The sequence below is a fragment of the Suricata suricatta genome, chromosome 3 (assembly GCF_006229205.1).
Source record: "Suricata suricatta isolate VVHF042 chromosome 3, meerkat_22Aug2017_6uvM2_HiC, whole genome shotgun sequence".
NCBI lineage: Eukaryota > Metazoa > Chordata > Mammalia > Carnivora > Herpestidae > Suricata > Suricata suricatta.
In genome coordinates this window covers 67,121,797-67,141,200 of record NC_043702.1, presented here as the reverse complement: position 1 = coordinate 67,141,200, position 19,404 = coordinate 67,121,797, and the positions used below count along the sequence as shown (strand labels likewise).

At 37.9% G+C, this 19,404-nt stretch overlaps 1 protein-coding gene across 1 annotated transcript in view; it reads right to left on the bottom strand.

Annotated features, from left to right (window-relative positions):
- The window catches only part of FAP (fibroblast activation protein alpha), a 70,869-nt gene that overhangs the window by 13,572 nt on the left and 37,893 nt on the right, over positions 1 to 19,404 (bottom strand). The window contains 8 exon segments of the mRNA XM_029932997.1: positions 3,463 to 3,657; positions 4,398 to 4,467; positions 4,921 to 5,019; positions 9,865 to 9,912; positions 13,886 to 14,010; positions 15,713 to 15,766; positions 18,769 to 18,839; positions 18,938 to 19,042. Coding sequence (XP_029788857.1) covers positions 3,463 to 3,657; positions 4,398 to 4,467; positions 4,921 to 5,019; positions 9,865 to 9,912; positions 13,886 to 14,010; positions 15,713 to 15,766; positions 18,769 to 18,839; positions 18,938 to 19,042 — 767 coding nt within the window.

The window sequence follows — 19,404 nt, the reverse complement described above, 5'->3', positions numbered from 1 at the left end:
ATAGTTAACATGGAAATGAAACATTAACACTTAATGTGGCAGGACTAGGTTAAAGGTTAGCTAGATAACCTGAGCACTTTAAGGCCAACAAGGCTCCATAAAATTTATCTCCAAATTCTGACGTGCTTTCCAGGAGGTTATCAGAAATACTTTTGATAATGTGGTTAAATGAAGAAAAATGTGAGGAACAAATGAAAATGCGAGGCTGCACGGAACTTTACAACTTTTCTCTAAAAAAAAATGGCCCTATTCCCAAGGTCAATTTGGAAGCCTAAGGATCAATTATTATCCCATTTTGGAAATGTTCTTGTTGATGGCATGTATAATATTATGATATATTTTTCTCACCACTAACCTTCAAGTTATATAAAAATTTTAAATTGTGGGCATGTCAAAAGTGCCAAATATACCCCAAATTAGTAGAACTGATCCTATAAATTATGAAGTTTCATGGGACCTACATATATACCATTTGCAGAGAAGCCTGCTGAAAGCAGTTCTCAGTGTCATGTGAGCTTTGACCTCACAAGCACCTCCTCTGAAGCACTCTCTTTTGTGTAAAGTTGTGAGATTGTATGGCTTTTTTTTAAACTCTGCTTTGCTTCGTCTGTTTTGTTTAAATCTCTTTATTGACCCTAGCCTTTACCCTTATTTCCAAATAAGTACACATGATTCTCTTTTGGTATGTAAAACATTTAGCCAGATTGCATTTTACTTATCTTTTATTTTTTAATATAATTTATTGTCAAATTGGCTAAAATGCAGTGTGTACAGTGTGCTCTTGGTTTTGGGGGTAGATTCCTGTGGTTCATCGCTTACATACAACACCCAGCGCTCATCCCAACAAGTGCCCTCCTCAGTGCCCATCACCCATTTTCCCCTCTCCCCTTCAATCCCCATCAACCCTCAGTTTGTTCTCTGTACTTAAGCATCTCTTATGGTTTGCCCAGATTGCATTTTATATGAGATTAAATGGGATACATTTCATTCTTTTGTAAGAAGGTAATTTGAGGGCCACCATAAAGGGATTACAATCCCAATTCCCATGTCAGACATTCAGTGTCTGATTCCTAAAACACTTCTTGGCAGACATATGGCTGAATTATTCCCAGGATCATCATTATAAATCTATCCTTTTTAGCTTTTGTTTTCTCAGAGCATCGGGTTCCAAGGCTTCCCTTTCACTTTTGCAGAATGATGCTTTCAAGCAAAGCCAGACCAGCCCCAACTGGCGTCTCCACTGCTGTGTACGTGCTTTGCACAGGCCACACAGCCTCCCCTTGCTCACTAGGGTGTTTATTAAAAGTTCCATCTAATGGCAATGCTGTCCCTTCAGAGTGCCAGGGGTTTATCCATTTTACAAAGATTGTAAGTAGAGATTATAAAAATTGCACCATTTCATACAGGGTGGATGGCAATGGCATACATTAATATTTGATCTGTTGTTGAATGGCTGAGCAAATGAGTGAACATATGCCTGCTCTATAGCAGGAAGACTTTCTTTAGATTCCATCCTAAAAATGGCTCAGAGAAGGTAAAGGTAGCCAATAACTGCCTCTGGTCTATCTTCAATTCTAAATGCCAAAGACATTTATATTATTGTGAAGATTGGTACAATTTGTGGCTTCACGTCCTACATATTGAACAGCAGAAATAACAATTTTTCTTAAGGCCTGTACATGGGATTCAGGTTTAAATTTTCATCCCATCCAGTAAACACGATAAGAAGCTATCTGCTCTGTTTCTTGAGGTATTCTTAAATTCAAATGCTGCAATTTTGGTGGCAAATAAATGCAAAAACCATAATGATGCATTTTGTTGTTATCTGTAGTTTGGAATGATGAACTGCTGCTGCTGCACAGTTTGTTTTTCAACAACTGTTTAGCTCCGCCAGCTTTGGAAAAGATCCGATAGAATTACAGATGAGGTATAATCTACATCTGTCTTTTGATGTGATGCCAGGGTTGCACATCCTTGGTGTTTAATGCATGGTTTAAATAAAAATAGATGTGACCAGCAGTGCCCAAAATATCCTCGAAGAATTAGGTCTATAAAACTAACAGTGGTGTTTGTATTTCCATCGAGGCACACCACAGTCTTCATGTTCTTGTGGTGGATTTTTATTTGAGTCCTCTCTTCTATGTTTCTCCATCAGCCAGAAGATGATCTTAAATAGGCTAATAGCACACAGGCCAAATAATCTGGATTAGCAAGAAAGATGGAGCCTCCCAGAAATTATTTGTGAATAACACCTACAGGTTGCATAGTGTTATTTAATGACCTACTTATTCGTTTGTCAGATTTTATTCAATAGACTGTTTTTAATTGAATATTTTATGTTATAGAAGTGTGTGTATATTACTGTTCACAGAATGGAAGAGGAATTTGAAAACATATGGGTTATGATTACTTTTCTATTTTTAAAAATAATTACTTGTGAGTCTAAACTCTTCTGCTTTGATTAGACACAAAAACACAGAAAAGTGTTGTCTGGGCTGCCTCTTTGCTGTTAAATACAATCCTCATTGTGTATGCTATATTGAAATCAGTAACTATCAGTAACACTAAGATGATAAGGGGAATGTACCAATGAATTTTCTAAATTGCTCTTTGTAGTGAAACAATGTCTGACCTTAAGCCATTACGCACACATTATACATCCACTGACTAAGGCTGCCATTGGCCTGCACTGGCTTTTACATTTACAAACTACTGTTCTCTAACTTCACATACTCACAACATAATAGCAGAACCCAACAACTATCGAGAAATATTCAGAAGAATCCTGCACTGTGTTTCCAAATTAACAACAGTTTTTGATGACTATATTTTTTTGTTTCAGAAACGATGATGGAGACATAAGTTATGGTTGAGAATGTAGTTGGGAAGAACTCAGATTAGGGGCCTGCCTTCCCCATGAATGTTTTCATAATATAATTTGTATTACATAAAATGGTTTTTTTGTCAAATGAAACAGAAAAACACTTTCATACTCACACAGCTAAACTTCACAGCTAGCTTAATTACAAAAGAATGCCTAGTATCTATAAGTGTAGAGTGCTGAGAAAATCTTGAGACATTTCTAAATGAATGAGGTAGAATCCACAATGTTTGAGCAAATTCAGATGTTTGGTTTCTTATAGATCATCTTTAGAATTAAACAATTTTTTTTTGCCGGTTGTGAGCCATGTGAATGAACGGAAGGGATCAGAGCAACTGAAACACTGAGAGTATTTGTCATTTATCACTATAAATCATGTTTCTACACACTTATTAGTTCTTGTCTAGCAGTATTTTATTTTCTCATATTGGGCAAAAATATCTCTTTAAGATTAATGTTAACTTGAGAGGAAGTTAGGAAAACAGACAAAAAGAACTAAATCATCAAAGATGGAGAAACCCAACAGTGATTGCATGACTTCTGTTGCACGTCAATTTCTGTTTGAATGAGAAGGTGCTCACCTGACAGCTGTGATCTGGTCCTCAACTTCATAAACACCCAGCTTTCGATACACTGCATACAGAAGTTTGTCCCCTTGGAAAGCTGTTCCTCGGCCATCCACCAAGGCAATGACTATCCCTTCCTTACTTGCAAGATAAGAAATCCAACTAATGGCAAATACAGACCTTACGCTCTGACTACAGGGACCACCGTACCTAAAGGAAAAAAAAAAAAAGAATCTTGGATTCCTTTGTAAAACTCAACTTCTCATCGTAGCTAAGAATTGCCTTTAGTGTTTCCCAGTACATTTGTATGATAAAATTTCAATAACAGTGGCATTAGAACTGGCTCAAAATCAAGAGAGGACCAGGCTTTTCCCAGAGGTTTGCTACAAGGAAGTTGTTTTGGGACACAGCCTCTCCTATTCCCCAAAACGGATACATCTAGGGTTGGCATTTCAAGGAATATGTGTGGGTTTTTCGTCATTTCTGCCACCTGCCACTTGCTAAAAGCAGGCATAAGATATACTAAAAAAAATGCATGGTGTTTTAAGCAAATTGTGTGTAGGTCAGCACTGATTTTGGGTGTGATTCCACTAAATGTATTCCATTCCCTTATTTCATTTCTAACTCACTTACATAAGACATTAAGATGATTTACAATATTTTTTGGCTGCGATTTCTCTATCTCAAAGGTATTCTGACACATTCGGCAATTTGCCATACAAAGGAAATTCAAGACAGCAAATGCAAGACAGTCCATCTAAAATCCCCAAACTTCCTCAATCTATTTTAAATAGCCATATTTTATTTACTCTGATTAGTTGAGGAATATATAAAAACAGCATCAATAGGAACTGTTACCAAGGAGAATGGTTCATTCTATCTCATAAATGTGTATTTAATTTAACATATTTTCAGTAAATAGTTTTTACACCAAAGAAAATATTACATACACTTGAATTAGCAGGGGATACTTCTTTGATCTGTCAAATTGAGGAGGAAGAATCATCTTGTACCATAAAGCTTGGAAAAAGAAAAGAAAAACCTTTATTCTACTAATGTCATTACTTATTTTCCCTTATTACAACATAACATGAAATCAATTCATAACTAGTAAATTATAAAGAATCAAGAATTTGCCTTAAGCTGATTTTATTATATATTTTAGTCAAATTTATAAATTACTAGAAATCTTGACTTAATGTTTACCTAGAAGCACATATACTAAAATTAAAATTAGATAAACTTTTTAAAAATATCAGTGTTGAAATGGAGCTATAGAAAAGTATAAGATCAACTCTATTTACAAACATATGAAAGACATTTTGTGAAACCCTATTATAGTAATGATTGTTTGAGTTATGATCTTTTCATACTGTAATGTTTGTACTATAATATTTACCCTATAATTTTTTTAAAAGCAAGGTAAGTATTCAGTTTCATCTTTGTAAATGAGAAGTATTTTAAAGCTCTTACTAATTTCATCCACTTCAAGTTTCTTAATTTCTTCCTTAGGCAGCTGGATATTTTTCAAAGCATTTTCCAATTTTTTGTTATCTTCCAGGATTTTAATTTCTTAAAAAAACAAAATGTTCGTTTTTAGTTAACAGCATTTCTATACGAAAGTACTTTTCTTAAAGTTCCTTCAGTTTTTATATGGATGAAATTGAAACTGTATAAGGAACAGTATAGCAAGTTTCATACTGACAAGCATATTTTTAACCCAGCCTTTAAAGCAGGTATGAGTCTATGAGGACATCAATCATTGCCTTCTGTATTCTGATCCTCAAGGCATCTGAAACATTATGAGCAGAATCACAAGGGCAGCAATGTTTATTCACCATATTTTCCCATCTATAACTTTTCTAACATGAAACTATGTATGATCTGAGAAGGTGACTTGTTTTATCATCTACTAAGAAAAAAAAAGTAGAAGCAAAACCTATGTTGCTGAAATTTCAAATTAAAATAATTATATAGTTACAAAGTTTGTTTTTAGAATTTTCAGTGTGTAAAAACAAATATTATTTCTGTGATTTTTTAAAATGTATGTTTGTTTTTAATCTTTTCCTGCTCTGCTTAATTCATATGTGATTTGTTTTGTAATTGAACTATTGCACATTATATTCCTGCATATCATTTCCCTCGAGGTGGTTATACACCTCAGTAAAATAACAATATAAACACTATGATCTCTTTATGTCTTTCACCTTAAAAGATCTTCTCAAAAACTGATATTCATATGTGAGATTAATTATGTTTCACACTTTAATCTTTGAAACTGAACAATGCATTGATCTCCTGAAGCTGTAGTTTGGTGATATATGCAAATGGGTTTCTAGCAATAGAGGGCTTTTTGCAAGTTCTATTTTGAACTGGAATTGATACTGGCTATCTTCTAAAGAAAAGTTAGACTTTCATGTAGCATGTGGAGTTTGTAGATTTATTTTTTAAAAGAAGGTCTGGATGACTTCTGAGATGGCAGTTTTTACAAAAGACATCCTGTGAACTTCTTGTTTTTGTGCCTTTTTAAAAAGTGGTCCCTGAAGAGAGGGAACTGGAGGAGTACTTGTAACTACACTAAGTTTGCCAAGCCACTTCCCTTGTAACTCTCAGTTTTCATATACTCATGGCATTTTGTTCCAACATGTTATATTTAATCTTAGAACAAGTATAGATGTTTTGGTATGAGTTGTATAAGATACATAATAAATTTCATTTTAACTTTGGATAATCCATCAGGAAAGAGATACTTGTGGCATCTTAAAAGCTAAAACTAAAAAACAAAAAAACAAAAAATACAAAAAACAGATATACAAGTCTAAGTATAATGGAGACAACTCTTCATTCTCTTTGTGTGGGCTCTGTACGTGAATAAAGGGAATACTGTGTGGAGTCACAGAGACTGTGTTACAATTGCTTATTTATGTTTTTATATCTTAGTTATTATTATATTTATTATTTGCCTATTTATATTTATCATTTTATCAACAGGTACGGGAAGACCATACACAAGTGTTGCCAGGTTGGTTAGACTTTGACTCCTCCATTTGCCTCGCTATTGAACTTTCCTGATTCAAGACTTACTGAATGTCAAATTTAATTTATAATCTTATTAATGTTCCATAGTACAGAGAAGCATTTATACACTTGGTAACTTGGCAATTTTCCCACCCCTTGGAGCAAAATGGGATTTCATAGGACTGTGGTTGGAGGGTGCTGACTGGGCTTCTCTGTGTGGCTTTGCATTAAAAACCAATAATGTGAGAAAAGTGTTACAGTCCAGACCCCACCTTTCAAACTTATTTCACTCATCACTGTATACTCAGTACCTAGTATAGGATAAGTATGTGGGATGGGCTCTCTATTTATTTGTGGACTCTTATGATGAAATAAAGAAAGAAAAAGGTTGGATCATGTAAGAAATTTTTGTTTCAATGACATAAACTACTATATGTTGCTCCTTAATTAAATTATGTGAAGAATCTGTGGAAAAGCTGCTGAGTGAGGTCATTCGGTCAGTTAGGTAACCTGATGTGCCTGAAACAACTAAGCCTTAACTGGACTACATCAAGGGCCAACTCTTCTGGGTTTCTAAAGCATGTGGTTCAGGAACTATGTTATTTTCAAATGGCTCTCCCCCACTTGGCAGATAAAATGAAGCCATTGCACTGTTTTCTGCCATATCTACAGACTTTCATACAATCACATTAGTAATTTCTTCATTCTTGCTCAGCACAATGCCAGAGATGACTCTCTGCACCTGTCTCTGGACTCCATCTTTTCCCAACCGCTTGCGGACTCCCCTCCTTTATGTCTTCAATCTCTTTGGCCTTGTAATTTCTTCCATCAGCATTTAACCGTGCTCAAATGTTTATTATCTTTCAAAAACAAAACTAAACCTCGACCAACTGCTTCCAGCCATCCCCCTTTCTTCCTCTCCTCAGTCAGACCTATTGAAAATACGGTCTTTTTACTTACCTCCTATGTAGGCCCAAATTTGCTTCATTCTGGCTGCCACCTCCTCTGTCCCTTTCAAAGTGCTCTGACCAAGACAATGTTAATTCCCCTCTTGCTAAATTCATAGATTTAGAGCAGCTCTCGCTTCACTCTCTGCAGCGCTTGAGGCAGGTGAACACTCCCTCTTTCCTGAGTCCCTCTCCTCCCTTGCCTTCTATGGTGCCATATTCCCAAGGTTGTCCTCGTTCTAGTCCTCGGTCTTCTTTCCAGGCTTATTTTTTTCTTCCCATTTCTCGTGTTGGTATTCTGCACAGTTTTATTCTAGGCTCACTTTCTACTACCTCGCCCACCCTCATTTTCCCTACTCTGCGGTCTCACCCACTTCCATGGCCTTAGTAACCATATATTTCACAAAGTAATGACTTTGTGTTCCTCATCTTCAGTCCAAACTGATCCCGTGATGTCCAGATCCAAAGCTTTGTCACTATGGACAGCTTCGCTTGGATGTCATCACAGTGCCTTAGCTCAACATTAAAAAAATAAGATCATCTCCACAAAAACATTCTCTCTGCTGTGAATCCCTCTTCCAGTAAAAAACATGAATATCAATCCACCTGACCAAGCCACACATACAAGCAGCATTAATACCTCCTGCATATTTGTGGATTTCCAGTTTGACGTATCTATCTTTATGTGACATTTCCAAATCTCCAAAGCCCCAATACTGTGCCCTGCCTATATGCTTTCATGGTCTATCCCCCTAGCTGAACCTCTACCCCATGGTATTGCCCATTCACATGTTTGCATTCCCCACTGATCTATTATTTCCTTGAGGGAAGGGACCATATCTCACCCAATAACTGTTCATTTTTTAGTATCTAGTATCCAGCACAGTGCCTGGATTAATGTGATAGGTGCTTAATAAACAGATGTTGAATAAAGATTTCTGGCACCAAATGCAATGGAAAATGGGTAAAAGTACAACACAACAAAACAAAAACTACAAATGAATAGAACACACAGCATTAGTTCTAAAAAGCAGCTCCAAAATATATCTGGGGATTTATTAAAGATACAGAGTCTCTAGTCTGATCAAAGATGTACTGAACTTGAATTTCTGGGAAGGGCCTAAGAATCTGTCTTTATGATAAATATCTGAAGAATTTCATCACTAGGCAAGCTTGCATAACTGTGCTCTAAAAAAATTTGTGTTCTATTAAGAGAGTTAGAAAACATGTAATACATATGACATGAACACTGCACCTAATTTGTAAGTATTGGGTATAGTAATAACACTCAGAAATCAATGTCTATAGCAATAGGAGAAGGATAACAAGAGAGTGGAAAATTCATGCTCTGCAAAAAGGGAAGCTGATCTTTAGCAGTCATGATAAAATGGAAATCATACACTTATGGGAATTTCCACTAAAGCAAAAAATTACAGATTTGAATGTAGTATTGCTTTAAAAAGGCCTTTACTCAAGGTTGAGCCATATTGAGAAATACAATTGCTTATTCTTAAAAGTATTTCATTATTAGACACAAGGTTAAAAAAAAATTCAAAATGAAACTAAATATTTAGTCCCTGTACTACAATGTCGTCCTGTCCAGAGCTCCTGAAGTGACTGTTTTTCCTCATTGCCATATTTTTACCTATTATACTGAGTCATTGTGCTGGCAGCCAAACTAATCCCAAAGGAGTTTCCTGACTTGTCCTCAAAGCTGTTCAGGGATCAGGATCGCGGGCACGAGTGCTCAAGTCCCTCATTGTCCCTAGTCTCCATCAACTTCAACCTAAATGTTGTTTAATAGTAAATCAGAAGACAACGGGGAATGGCCGGGAGAGCATGGGCGATCACACACTTGGATAACTCTGCCGAGAGCGAAGATGGTCATCTCTGGTCTGTGACTATTTTTAACCTATACCACAAATACGGGATGGAGGAGGACTATCTTGATCATGGTTGAAAATGGGAAAAGCCTCTAAATTTCAGGGCTTTCATATGTAGCAACACTGTGATGTAGCTGTTAAAACAAAAAAGCCAGCGTGATAGTCACCCTCTGTTTTGAACTGGACTTATATCTGGAATTTGTCTCCAGTTTGGGATGTTACAAAAAAAGCAGAAATTCTGATTTGGGAGGGAGGTTGTGCTAAGTATCCTAAATTTCCTTCCAGTGCTAAGCTGCTGTGTTTTTTTATGAGGCTGTGTGGGGAAGACAGGATGAATCCCTGTGATATAACCCATCCATGTTATGCCAGGTTCTTACTGAAAATAATTGTTAAATTTCGCAGGGTCCAGTTTGACTCAAAGAATATCCGTATCTATGTAACAATAAGCTTTATGATAACAGGAGTCCATCACAGTCTCCCTTGTTGGTGTGGGGAAACATTCTTGCTCCCTTTAGTGTGATGTCACTGACATTCAGGGTTTCTTTAGACCACAGCATGCAAAAGCGTACCTTGATCAGTGTGGCCGTCATGAAGGGTGGAAATGGGGAGGCCTGGGCCTGTGCACAAGATGAAAACAAAAACATGCTTTAGCTTTAAAATAAACACTGAGTTTCCAATAAGAACCGCTGGTCATATTTGTGGTTAGTGTCAAGTTCAACTACATCTTTTAATTCTACAGCGATTTTTTTTCCCCAGAGAGGAAAAAAAATACCACCTTCTAAGTTAAGTTCAAGTAACACAAGGAATCAGAGCCCAAAGAAGAGATGTGAGAGAATAGTCACTGGTGCGCTTTACCGGGAGTGATCCTGAATAGTCCAAATCTAGTTACAGGAATGGACCGCAGAAACTGCTGTGACAACTGGCCTTCTGAGAAGACATCATGCAGTATGGGCTAGTGTTAGCTGTGTCTTTATTATCCAATAACTTTCACCAGGACCCAGATGATACTTTCAGTCTGGCTTCTTGGTTCAATGTTCAGTTTATTCTGGTGGGTAGAACTCAGCCTATTCTCCCCCCCTCATAATTAATAAATGCAGAAATAAATTGATACAGAATCTGTGCTGTGGCAGGTCACATTCCCTGGGAAACAGACCCAGCAGGGATTTGGTTAGCCAGAAGTTCTTCTGGGGATACTATTAGGATGCTCAATTCCCAAGGAGGCTTAGGAGGGATGAGGCAGTGGGGGAAGGTGGGCTTCAGTGTAGTCAAACACAGAACTCAGCCAGCCCCACAGGGAGCTCTGGGGATGGATGGCCTGCAGAGTGGTCTCCATGTACTAGCAGGGCTGGCTTTTACCCCCCAGGCTGGAGAAGTCATTGGGTGCGAGGCATGCCCCAGGCCAGGAGCTCAGCTGGGAGCTCTCAGCAGCTGGCAGAATGTGGGGCCCCATCCTGAAGAGGGAGGTTCTGGGTGGCACACCAGTGTCCACTCCATATTCCAGCATGGAGCTCGGGGCTTCTGTGGAGAAGCTGGCCATTTTAACAAGACCTACAAACAATTGAACACTAATTGTCTCTCACTTACTTAAACTGTAAGTTAAAATAATATCTGGAAATATACTTTTAAAAGGTAAATTTGCTCGGGCAGTTAATGTGTTAAAAGAAACCACACGGAGGTCGGGGAGAGAGCTTCGTTTGCACCTCTGATACTTCTTCCTTCTTTGTGGAACATCGTTTGGGCAGCACCCTGCATCCCAGGCAAACAGAGGAGGGGGGTGACCTTTTTGATGAATTCTGAGAAGACCTACATTTAAGTAACTTCTTCTGCTTTGTTCCTGGCATCATTCTGCCTGCTCTTGTCTGGTCCTTGTTTTCTAAATAGGATAGTGCCGGGCCCCATGGGGCAGCCAGTGGCTGTCCAGTCATACCCATATTTGTGTCGTTGTAGTTTTGAGGTACAACATTAGGAAGCTTTACTCATTTAACCACGTTTTCCAGTTAACCTTTAAGGTAATAAAGCTAAATATCTTAATTTCCTTCTAGATCCTTTAGTCTAACTTGAGAGTGAGGAGAAGAGATATTATTTCTTAGACTCCCTCAAAAAAAAAGTTCTCTATGGTGTGGAGTGACAAAATGTTATAGAATTTAATTTCAGAGATTGTCATTTTGGCCAACTTTTCTTCAAGGTTATTAGAAGGGACAAAGGCATATTATATTTTTGGTCAGAATGTAAGGAAATGAAACATGAATCCGAATTTGTTGACTTGACTCAACCAGCACCCATCCCATGGAATTTTCACAGGTATGCAATTCCAGTAGTGACAACTAGCATATCCTTTCTGGCCAAATTATGGCACTAACTAATAACTGGCTGCCCTAGATACAAATGGTCTGAGCACATGGTCACAGTGGCATAGAAGCATCAATTGTCTGGAATCCTCCCCCTTTGCATTACTTTTGTTCCAACAGCATCATGAAGAGGATTTTCACCTATTTAATCCTATTATCTGGGATTTACTCACCATCTCTCTTGGAGAGTTTGAAGTTACATAATGAGGCTTTACTCTTAGTCCTAAAGGGAAAGATTTCAAGGTTTTTCTTATGATGGCTCAGTGACTCATTTTACTGGAGCTTCAAAAACACCAGACGATGTGATGCTTCCCACACAGTATATTTTTTGCTAAATGGGAAATTACCATACTGCCGAGCAAGAGTGAGTGTGGAAAAGTCAGGCGATTCAAGTTCTAGAAAGGACTCTTCCACCAACTTTTGAGGAGAGCTTAGTCTTTGCTTCCTTATATTTTCAGTGGGCACTCAGACTTGAGCAAACATTAGGAAGATAAAATGATATAAAAACTGGTATAGTGCTTTCAGAAAGGGTTGAAGCATTATACAAATGCAGAATGCATATAAACACAAATGAATGTATGCAAGTGTAGGGTCACTGATGGATTTATCAGTAAATATATTAGCATAAGAAAAAGTTTTTGTTAGCCTGTGCAAAAGGTAGTAATGCTTGGATCTTCTTTAATACCTATGTTCATTCAAGAATTTTGCATTATACATTCATTACACATAATTATTATGCATTAGCCATTTTTCTTGGCCTTATGAGTGTAAAGATTAAAGGAAAGCAGACTCTGCCTTCAGGAGGGAAAGACAAACAGATGACTCAGTAGAATCATCTACTTAATTCAATGTTACTACATGCCTGGCATGTAAACTTTCGATATGTTTTGCATAAATACATAGCTTGGGTTGAAAAATGTTGCATATCATCTGAGAAGGACATTTAATATATATACCTTTAAGTACCATAACCATATTCAGCACGTATGACTATGAACAACAAATCCTTGGCTTTTCAAAGATGTCATTGACCCAACATTTTGGGAAAATAGTTGTAACAAACAGACATCTTGTGCCATCTTAAAGGGAGCATTTGGGGGAAAAATGCTTATTCATTTCCACAGTCAGATGAGTTAGGGCTCTGGTTCAGGGTGAGGAAAATGGCATGTCAGGGCAGTCTTCCTTCTGGGAAGTAAAGAGCCTGGGCTCTTCTGCAACTGGTCAGGGATCTCCATCAGGCAAAGATTCCTTTTGTTCTCTGAGCTGCCTTCCCCTGGGAGTGGATACCAAACACAGTAGGGTGGTGTGCATTTTGTAATAATATCTTTTTGCTGTTCCTCACCAGGGAAGCTCAGGGATTAATTATGGGGATGGGACAGAGAATAGAAAGTAGGTATTTCCCAAATCCATTTCCCAAATCCCCAAGATGCCTACCAAGACCCCAACATATTTCATTGATCTACTGATGCCCAACCTGACCTGTTTCATCGCTGATCATTATGTTCAAGGTATAGATAAGATGTTATGTACAAAATAACATATTTTGGATAGAAATTATTAGCTAAATGTACAGATGGCCTAAAATACCAGGAAGTATTTAGTGTATTTTATTACCCATGACTTTTTAATATTTGAATAAATGCTTATGTTTCCCAAATTTAGAAAGGACATTCTGGGTGACCAAAGTTTATTTTCCATCCTCACTGAAACAATAGTCCAAAGAATTATTGGCCTCTAAAAGAAGGACCCCAGATTTCTAGGATTTTATTCTTCCTCCTAGCTCTAAGAGTTTGACATTCTTCCAGGCAAATGGGGCCGATGTCCAGCAACCATTTTAACAGAGAATGTTCCTTTTAATACTATTGTTCGAGTCCTGCTGTGGTAGCTGGTATATGGCATTTGCATAGAACATTATGGTGTTGTGGCAGGTGGTAGGTATGAGCTTGGGATTTACAGTCAATAGATTCTTAGTCGCGTCCTAACTCTAATGCTTGCCAGAGTGTGGACCTTTTGCAAGTTATTCTATTTCCTCAACTGCAAAAAAAAAAAAAAGAGATAATAATGCTCTCTGATCTTCTTATCATTTTTTCCCCTTAAGCATCAGGTAAGATAACATAGGTAAGATCACTGCATATGAAAGGTACTCAGTAACCTGTGGTTAAGATTGATCAGAGGATAGTGGTGAGGAGGGCGACCACATTGGCAGTGGGGTGGTAGAGTTTGTGTTAGGCGCATTACCTACCATAGCAGACAAGTGCATAGTACTTGGCGTAGTCACTGAAACTTGCTGTGTAATATTGGCACCTTTCTTTCCTTAGATGGCAAGTAATGCACTTTTTGCTTGGAGGATAGCTTCCAATGCTAATTCTAGAGGAAAATGAAAATAAAACTAAGCTGAAATTTTGAGATTGTATTTATCAAAATGTACTACTCCATGTAAAATGACTAATTTACATATTGACATCAAACCCACTCTATTTTTCTCTTGCCAATATCATTTAAAGTGAAGGGGAATTACTGTATTTTGATGTAGCCTGATTTTCGATCATCTTTGCTTGAAGAGGCACAAGGCCTGAGGGAGAAGCCCTCCGGTTTCTCTGAGGTGGGAGAAAGATCTAACACCTTGAATGGGAGTGAGGTAACCACTTCCCATAGCCATTCATCTCTCACATCTTACAAAGTGGTTGGCAATGCATAGTTCTTCATTTTCCCGTCTCTCTTTTTGTAATCCCATGTAAAACATGCAAGGAAAACTGGCAGTCTCACCAAGAAAAGGGTCGCTGTTCTTATCATATATCTGGAATGGGAAATTAGTAATGAGCAAATTGGAAATTAAAAAAAAACAGATTTTAGTGCCTCCTGTGCCTTTCATTCCTTTCGGAAGGAAGTTTGGGTTCAGAGAAACTCTTCCTGGGAATGCTTCACCACTGGCATTCCTACACAAGCCAACACGTATCTACCAGGATGGGTCCGCCCTCTCCCCAGTAGAGCCTTCTGCATGGCTCCTGAAGGAGGTGGTTGGTTTGAATATACAGACTACCAGACCTTACCCCAAACCTTCATAATAAGAATCTCACTTGGGGCAGACTAGATGGTATGATGCCAACAGGGGTCAGGGTCAGAGTCTGTTGTGACTGGTAAAATAATCTCTGGATGCTGCAGTGTTCTTTTCACTGCTGCCCTTGACTTTGCCTTGGGCATGAGCCAGAGACATTGCTGGCACCATAGAGGGATTCTTCCCAACAGATAAGAAGTCATGATCCAGGAGGGAGCAGAGGAATGCAGCAGAGGGAACATTTCTTATTTCCTTGGTTATAGTTAACATTATGGTGTAATCTTGGAACTATTTGGTAGGCAGTTAACAGTAAGGGGCTAGGTCAGTATGCTCAGCTACAAATTCTGGCTGCAGCAATATTGCCTACCTCCTGAAGTTGTAGGGATTAAATGAAATTACATATGTAAAGCAGATAAAAATGCTGGCATATAGCAGAGTATCAGCCCATGGTAGCTATAACTTTTACTTCTATATCCAGAAAGGGATATTGGGGGGACCATTTTCCCCTCTCCTTTTTTTAATGGTTAGTGGGGTGAAGGTACCATTCCAATTTCCAAGGGCACAGCTGGACCAACTTAAACATTAATTTGGGAACAGAGAAGAATGTTCTCCAATCTAATAGGCTTATGCCAAGGTGAACCATGTTAAAAGAAATCACATAATATGGGAGTAAAGCAATACCTGGTACACAGTAGGGACTTAATTAATGTCCGCCAAGTGAGTGAGCATCCTCAATTACCTCTTAAATTTAGTTGAAGTATTTAGTATCATGTTTTTGTCAGCATTAGAATTCCTTGACTTATCTTTCTGAAGATATTTTGAGTTAGCTAGTATTTTGGGGATGTATATTTTATACTGACGATGTGTACAGTATGCTCTAAATGTTTTATCTAATTTGTATATTATTTTATTACAGTTCTGCTTTAAAAATATTCTATATATCCAAAGGACTCTGACAGATTTTCATTCAAATATTAATGTATGCAAATACTAGAATGAATTGACATAAATTACCTATAGATATTTCTTCTTCCAGGGTAGCCTTCAAATTCATTGCTAGAATAAAACCTGAAAATACATTCAGAAAATACAACCAGAAAATATTCATAACTAATTGGTGATAGAATTTTTAGTACTAATAGAGTAAACAATATAGTCCAATGTTTATATAATGAAACTATATTAATTGGAACTTATGTAGATAAATCATTTCTGTTTATTAACTTATTTTTAAATGTCTATTTATTTTTGAGACAGAGAGAGAGACAGAGACAGAGACAGAGAGAAAGAGTGGGGGAGGGTCAGACAGACAAAGAGGGCATAGAAGATCTGAAGTGGGCTTTGTGCTGTCAGCAGAGCCTGATGTGGGGCTCAAACTCACCAACCATGAGATCATGACCTGAGCCAAAGTTGGATGCTTAGCTGACTGAGCCACCCAAGTGTCCCACTCATCATTTATCACACTGAATTTTATATACTTACTCTGCCTTTCAAATCATAGGAGGAGGATTAAATTGTGCCAAATATTCTTTTTTATTATAGGTATATTATATTCTGATTCATAATTTATGAGATACAAAATAAGTTAGGATATTGATTAATATCACCCCTTCCTTATCCATGATAAACAGTTTACTGGTTTCTCTATGTTATATTGTTTAATTCTGTCTGTTATTCTGAAGATATTTTGAATTTATTTTACAGAGCCCTGACAGAGAAGTTTGTTATAAATCCAGAAACTTATCTACACTATCACACCACACAAAGGGGCATGTTAATTTACCCAGATGCAAAAGAAGTCACAAGAGAACATACTTGTTACTTAAGTATTTGGGTCCCAGTTCTAACCTGTCTTAATATAGCCATGAAGTGGGAAATCCAATTTAGTGGCATGATTTTCACTCCTCTGTGAGTTCATCTGAATATCACGAAGTAACTTCTTTTTTTTCCCTTGAGGAAGAGCATAATGACTGTAGAAAGTTAGGTTTGATTACCAATTTTTAGTTCTTGAGATTGTTCAGTGGCTCAGGTATTACCAGGTGTTCACTCTCATAAAAACCTTGTTATCCGCACATAAAAAGAAAAGGTTACAGAATGCAAATCACTCCTAGGATTAAATGTATCTTCTAACTCAGCATTCTTCTTCGTGCATTTACTAACTTCACGTGACTCTGATAGACTGATGGTCACTTGGGCTTGCCTTCCCCCACATCATCTCAAACTACCAGTGAATAAAGTACTTGGTATCTTTCCCAAAGAGCTACCTCCAGCCCCATCCCGCAGCTTTCTTGTTCTGTCAAAGACTTCATGATTGATAGCCTCTATCTGACACTTGGAACAGCATCCACATTGCCTTGCCTTTTCTTTTTCCTTCCCTGCCACGAAGTCACCAGTATTGTTCACCCTCCACCCATCTTTATGGTCTACCTACCCTCTCTCTCATTTACTTAACAAATATTTACCAAGTTCTGGCTATGTGTCAGGTACTATGTTGAATGCTAAGGACACACAAAAAAGGAGGCATAGCTTTTCCCTCAAAGAGCCCGTATTTTATTGCCACTAGGCTAGTTCAGGCCTCTATCATTGCAGGCCTAGATTATGACCAGAGCGGGGTCTCCCCACCTTTGGTTTCCCCTGAAGTCCTAACCTTATTATGTCTGAAAGGTCCCATCCACGTTTATCTCGTCACTCTTCTTACACTGGTGACTATAATGACTGCTCCATATAATGTCCAAACTTCATTGTCAAATGTCCAAGAGTGCCATAAATTGGCAGTTGGTTTCTGACAGGTTTTTATGCAGTGAGCCTGGACTAAAGATCTCCCTCCTTTGCTCCTAGAATTATGGATAATGACAGGCAGGTTGTCCTGTACCTTGGATTTGGACATTATTAGAGGCAAGGCAAAAGAACTGCACATTCTTGATTACAGAATTTTGATCATAAATGATTATTTTAAGATGGTTTCTTTAGATAGTACACAGGATGGACTGAAGAGGAAAGAACTGGAAGGAAGCAGTCCTGTGTTGAGATCACAATAAGAACTTCAGATTTAATATGCTTTAGGGTTGAATCCTGGTTCTGGTACTAATTAAATATGTGGTCTTGGCCATGTTAATTTCCAAGTATCAGCTTTCTCATCTGTGTAACCAGGATATTGCTTCTACTTTAGAGCATGTGGTGTGAAGCAATTGCTCAAAAAAGCAATCGCTGGGGTGCTTGGGTGGCTCAGTTGGTTGTCTGACTCTTGACTTCGGCTCAGGTCAGGATCTTTTGGTTCATGAGTCTGAGCCCCACATTGGGCTCTGCACTGAGAACACAGGAACCTGATTGGGATTCTCCCTTGCTCTCTGCCCCTCCCCCACTGGCTCACACTCTCTATTTCTCTCTCTCTCTCTCAAAATAAATAAATTTTTTTAAATATAGCTCTTATGGGATGACTGGGTGGCTCAGTCAGTTAAGCGTCCAGCTTCAGCTCAGGTCATGATCTCACGGTTTGTGCGTTCGAGCCCTACATCGGGCTCTGTGCTGACAGCTAGCTCAGAGCCTGGAGCCTGCTTCAGATTCTGTATCTCCCTCTCCCTCTGACCCTCCCCTGCTCCCACTGTCTCTCTCTGTCTCTCAAAAAAATAAATTAAAAAACATAAAAAAAATTTTTAAAAAAGATAGCTCTTATATATAAGATTCTTAAACTTATATAACAGTGAATTGCTACCAAAAAATTTCTGTATCTATGGGCTGCCCTTCATGGACTTTTGAGGCTTGTTCATTTCTTCAAATGCTAAAGAATAAAATTTGTGTTTAAAACTAGTTATTATTTGTCAAATTTTATACTTATAATCTACTGGGTATCAGAGGAGAAGTGACCGCTTACTAAATATTCTTTCCTAAAAGAAGCATGTTAGCTACCTATTAAAGAACACACGATTGTAATGAAACCACATCTGTCTGAACTAAACTACAGAATCAGTAGCAAAAAATGCTTTTAACTAAGAGTTGGTACAGTATCATTTGTGGGTCCATCAGTGCCAATTAAAACCTGAATGGTGCATCATGCTTCATGCAATACTTACAGTGAATCCTGTGTTACTCTGAATATATTTATGGCCTCCCACTTGCCACTTGTAATTTGAATAGCATTTTCCTATAAAAAGACAAACATTATGTTGTGTGAAGCTGAGCGTTATTTGAGCAACCTCAACTGAATGATCTCTGAGGAGATAAATCTTGGAAGGAACATACCACAGTGTCTTTGATATAGTGAATATGTTTGTAGCCATCCTTGTCGCTAAATATTTTGTAGTACGAAATGGCATCATAGCTGAAAACTGGTGTTGAAACAAAGAACTGAAAGAAATGAACAGAGGTTATGTTCAGAAGACAAACCAAACTAAAACTATAGAATTTTTTAGAAGCAGTGGATTGTTCATGATTATCGGAACCAGAATGCCTTGCTTTCCTACGGTCCATCAACCACAGCTGAATGCCATCCTTCCAGTTAGACAGCTTTTCTAGTAATTCTAACAGGCATTTGCACATTCCAACTGCTGCTTAATTGCTACTACATGCCCCTGGGTTTATAATGTTGAATTTGATTGAATGTCTATGCTTGGAGATAATGTGGTTTGAAATAGAGTTAAGAGAATCACAAATTAATGTTGTTATTTATGTACCCAAGTCAAACTTCAAAATGTGATATTTGACCAACG